Here is a 5000-nt window from a genome sequence, read left to right as displayed (position 1 = left end):
TCTGATGCAACTGTAATGAAAGTGATAAGGAAAACATTTCAGATAATATTGATGGTAAGAAGTGTCCTAATGGACAACAATGACACAAATATGAATGTTATTTATGGTAATTGTCACAATTATGGCATGGTTGTTAATGGCGCTCCGTTTTTCTCTTTACAGCGTCGGCATCGCGGAGTAGCGGAAGGGTTGGCAGCCCTGGGTGCAGCCCTGGTGGTTCTCCTCTCATGCCGTTTGGCCATCATGGGCTCGCAGCCTCCGGAGTTCTCCCCGGCAGATAACCCTGCGGCGGACTGCGACTCCCCGGCGGTGCGCTCCCTCACCTTTTTCTTCCTGCCGGCGTTCAACGCATGGCTGCTGCTGTGCCCCTACACGCTCTCCTTCGACTGGTCCATGGAGGCCATCCCCCTCATCACCTCCATCGCAGACCCGAGGAATCTGGCCTCCTTCGCGCTCTACGCCGTGCTGGCCCTCCTGGCCATGACGGTGCTGCTGTCGCTGCGGCGGCGTCGCCCCGGGGAAGACGCAGCCGGCGGCGAGACCACGACGTCGGGCGACGTGACCGTGATGGGCCTGGCTCTCATGCTGCTGCCCTTCCTGCCCGCCACCAACCTCTTCTTCTACGTGGGCTTCGTCGTGGCCGAACGCATCCTGTACATCCCGTCCATGGGTGCGTGTCTCCTGGTGGGCTGGGGCGCCCACCTTCTGCACGCACGCGCCCGCACCGCCCGAGCACGCCGCCTACTGCACGGGGCATTAATTATCCTATTTTTGCTCTTCGCCGCCCGCACGTGGAGCCGCAACCGTGACTGGGCAACGGAGGAGAACCTTTACCGCTCAGGCATCGCAATCAACCCGCCCAAGGGTAAGTTCTCCCACCACTTGCCTTCCCACCTGCGGCACCACTGCACAGCTCCTATGCCCACGCCGCTCGGCCTTAGAGCGCTCTCATCCTCCAGAAACACTTACATTCTTTACACCCTTCCAGGATTCTCCAAAGCACTCCTTCTCAGTCAGTGCAAAGCCACCCGCAGGCATCCGCAAACGAAAGTCACCTACCAGACGCCCCAACCTCTGTCCCGGTCCCTTGCCTTCCCTCAGACCCCTCCCCCCACCGCCCACGATTTCTCCCAACCTTCCCCTTCCCCAACGGCACGTTGGAGCCCCTCTCATCGTTCAGGAAGCTGTTGACGGGGATCTATCTGGCCCATTACACTATCTCCCTGACCCTGCACTTAAGGGGATGGCTGTGATTTCCATCGGCGTGGCAAGGCCTCAGCGGGCGCGGGCGGGTTTGCTTGTTTCTCTCTTCGTGGTTGTCTTGCCTTTGGTTAAGTTGCGCGCGCCCGTGTGCGTGAGTGTTTGTCTATGTGTGCTCTTGCGTCGTATTTCCTTTTAACAAACAAATGCCAGATTATAAAAGATAATATTATATTATCACGTTTTAGTTTTTTATTTGTTTTAGAGATCACTTACATAATATTCCCAGTATTAAAAAGGAAAGAAACGCAGTATTTCTTAATTCCAGCCTTGACCTTTTTCTGGAAGCGATCAAAGAAAAAGATATGACTGACTTTTTTTTTAATCAGTCATTTTCTTTTTGAAAGAATGACATTGGATAAATCAGTACTGACTTCTGCTCAATCGTCCCCATGTGTCCTGCTGAAAATTTGCAATGAAATTATTGAAAGACGACAATAGCGTTTTTTTCTTCCTCGAATAACATGCCCAGGAGTCCTTATTTGTGTGGCCTCCTTTTTGCAGGGCAATCACAATAGAACTAGTGCCCCATATGCCAGCCATATGGAGCCTTTACCTGTGCCCGTCCCTGAACACAGCTGACGAGCATGCCGGCACTCGCGAGCAGATCAGCTGAGCCACAACCCACAGCGAGACGCAACGGGTCCTGGACCGTTTTAATTGTTCCCCTTCGTGATATTCTCATAACTTTCTCATCTGATGTGTCTGAAGCATTTTACTTTCTCTTTTTGCGCTTTGGAGTGAATGCCAAAAAATGTGTCATCGTTCCGGCTAGCACAGTCAACTCCCTACACCGTTTGAAATAATTCGCGAAGAATGTAGTTTCTTTCACCGACCAGAGTAATTTCGTGAGAGGAAGCCACGGTCAAGGCCAAGGCACGGGACGAGCTCCTCGCCGCGCGGCATTACGAGAAATGAACGAAATGAAACAAACGAGTCCGCTTGTGTTGACATTATTTCATTAGGGACTCTTTGCATAATATGATTAAAGATTTAATCTGGGGGGCATAGTTTTTAAAAGCGGCTTCGGCACTTCCACGTAGTTTGTTTTTACCCTAGGGTTCTTTAAACACGTATAAACAATGCCTACGAGATCGCAACATATAAAATAAAAAGCCTCGGGAGGAACTCCTTCTTAATGAGATTCGATCATTAGGTTTATCTTTTTTCCTTCTTCCTCATTCCCTTTATCAACGCCGTTCTCGATACCCGGAGTGTGTGATGTCTTTTAAATTACACATTTTATGCGGTGGCAGCAACGAGCGACAACTTCTGAGTTGCCGGTTTTGTTGTCTTTTTTCCATCTTATTTCTTATTCCGTACTGTCCCTTTATGGTATACGACAGTGCAGAGTCTGAAACGATTATCACGCAACGGCTGCCAGAACTCCCTGCCGCCAATAATGCTAAAATATGAGGAAAAGATTGCGGCATCAAAAGTCGGCGCCAAAACAATCAGACGAAACAGTCAAGGAGTTCGGGTAACTAGCTCGAAACTGTCCGTCCTGATCTCCTGAATATGTCTCCGGGCGAGGTGCAACGCCATCATCTTCACAGCTACCAGCATGACTTATTCCAACGGCAGCAGCCGGAGCAGCATTGCCATCCTCTTCGACCACCAGTTCCGCTCCATTGTCTATCTCCCCGCCACCTCCTGTCGCTTCGCCAACGCCTCGCGACCACTCGGTTGTCTCCACTGTTGTTTTCCTTCTGATCTCCTTCGAAGTTTCTCCTTTTCTCGTATCTTTTTTTCGCAGTCGTCGTACTAGTTCTCATTTTTGTGCTGACATTACCACCATCGTCGCCATATGTATCTCCATAATATAACTTCGGCCTCATCAGCCCCATCACCCCCTCGACCTTCTTGCGTCCGCGACTGGACACCAATCCGCCGAAGTCCCGAAGCTGCGCCGAGTCTGTCTGAAAGTAGAGGCTCGTAAATTTCGTGTCGGCGGCACGGACGGCGAGGAGTTAACTACCGGTTGAGTGCCGGGCCGGTTCGGCGTGGCAACCTGTCGGAAATTACACGTTTATGAACTCTTGAAATTCAGAGAACAAGAGGCGTTACTTCTCTGATTTGAATAGCGATGGCAACAGTCACGCATAGGGACAAATGTATGCAAAATACTCGTCTACACTCAGGGCTCTGGTACCTCCACGACAACCTCTGGTCGCCGCCTTAACCTCTACGATCTATCGTCCACCACAATCCTCCGTGCCTGCCGCCATCGTAACCTTCTCAACCACCACAACCTCTAACCATGCTGCAACCTCTCCGCCCTGGCCGTTACCTCAGCTCCCACCCCCTGCTATATCCCGCGCATGATTCTTCTACTGTAGTAGCGGCGTGGCCCCGGGCACCCTCCGTCCCATGAACCGCGACTCCAGGACTACTTTATTACATATACAGTGCTTTCTTCTCCCTCATAGAGCACCTCCACCCTGTTCGGCATCTTCTCTCTTTTTTTTTCTTCTTTCCTGTTTTTTTTTTTTTTTTTTTTTTTTTTCATTTAGAAGCACGCGAACATTATCGGACAGCGAGTATGCAATATCGTAGATTTATATTCCTGCGTGATAAAGGTAAATCAGATTTTTTCTTAATCTGAGTTTACTTTGGTTCTTTTTACACTCAGCTACCCAGGTTACTAGGGCGCGTGGTAGCCAGCATGTAACAGCTAATGAAGTTGAGTCTGGAAGAATGCAGCGGGCATTAAAGTGCATTCAGCTGCCAGTCGGAGGCCCAGATTCAAACCGCTCTAAAACATGAGAATACATTTGAAAGCATATATGTCTGAAGACTACGACCGGTGGGCATTCCCTTTGACAGTCTAATGGCGACATGTAACCTATAGATATCATTATTTGATCGGCCAGTTGGTCATATTTTCCAGATCAGAAACTGTTTTCTTTTCTTTTTTTCATTGCGGTGCTATAGTCGAGACCTGTTATGCAAACATGGTGTTGGGAGAAGGACGTGCGGGGCGCGAGGTTGTCATGTTCCCTCCCTCTGTGCCGTGGGTCCACGACCATTTTTTGGCTATGGTGATTATCATACCATTATAGAAGTCATAAAATTTATAATTGATTTAGCATAATTTTAGCTAATAATAGGAAGCCATGTGCAGACAGCTTCCATGTTGGTCCGGGCGGGAGCTAGACTATAAACATTAACGACAGCTCGCCTGCCACGCAACACAACAATTACTCGAGCAGTTTGCGTGCTGCGGCTACCCGCCATCACCTTAACTACCAACGACTTGTACGGCCGTCCACCCTGCTGAAACTACCCTGCTGCAGGCACCTGGCGGCAAGAAAGGAGATGCCATCAGTCAGGCCTCATTAGGGGTGATAGCTTTGAGTTATGGCTAAGTAATCCCTTTTCTCTTTCTTTCTGCATTGCGATTCACAGAGATCTCTTTAATCTTGTTCATTGTCGACCGGAAACGTGTGCGAGCTTTTAATGAATCTATTAGGCCATTTCATAATTAATACGGCTCTCCAGGTCATTCATCTCCTCCCCGTTAGGAATCATGAGGCGTTGCCTTCGGCTGCCCTCGCCTTCCGACCCGGCGTGCCGGGCTCGGCCTCGGCCCTTCCGGTCGGCTGATGGATGTCCCTTGCAAAGCTCCCGCTTTAAATTCGGCCATCAGCTCACACCATACGCAGGGGGGATCCTTAAGGGGTTTTACAGTGCCATAAAATGCCCTGCCCTCCCTCCCTCCCTCCTCCTGCCTCCTCCTC

At 50.1% G+C, this 5000-nt stretch overlaps 1 protein-coding gene across 1 annotated transcript in view; it reads left to right on the top strand.

Annotated features, from left to right (window-relative positions):
• LOC125044073 (protein O-mannosyl-transferase TMTC2-like) overlaps positions 1-5000 on the top strand; it is a 74736-nt gene that overhangs the window by 34607 nt on the left and 35129 nt on the right. The window contains exon 4 of the mRNA XM_047640518.1: positions 163-865. Within this exon, the coding sequence (XP_047496474.1) occupies positions 163-865 (703 nt within the window). The remainder of the gene's footprint in view (positions 1-162; positions 866-5000) is intronic.

The sequence above is a fragment of the Penaeus chinensis genome, chromosome 35 (genome assembly GCF_019202785.1).
Source record: "Penaeus chinensis breed Huanghai No. 1 chromosome 35, ASM1920278v2, whole genome shotgun sequence".
Taxonomy (NCBI): Eukaryota; Metazoa; Arthropoda; class Malacostraca; order Decapoda; family Penaeidae; genus Penaeus; species Penaeus chinensis.
This window is presented reverse-complemented; position numbering and strand designations above follow the sequence as displayed.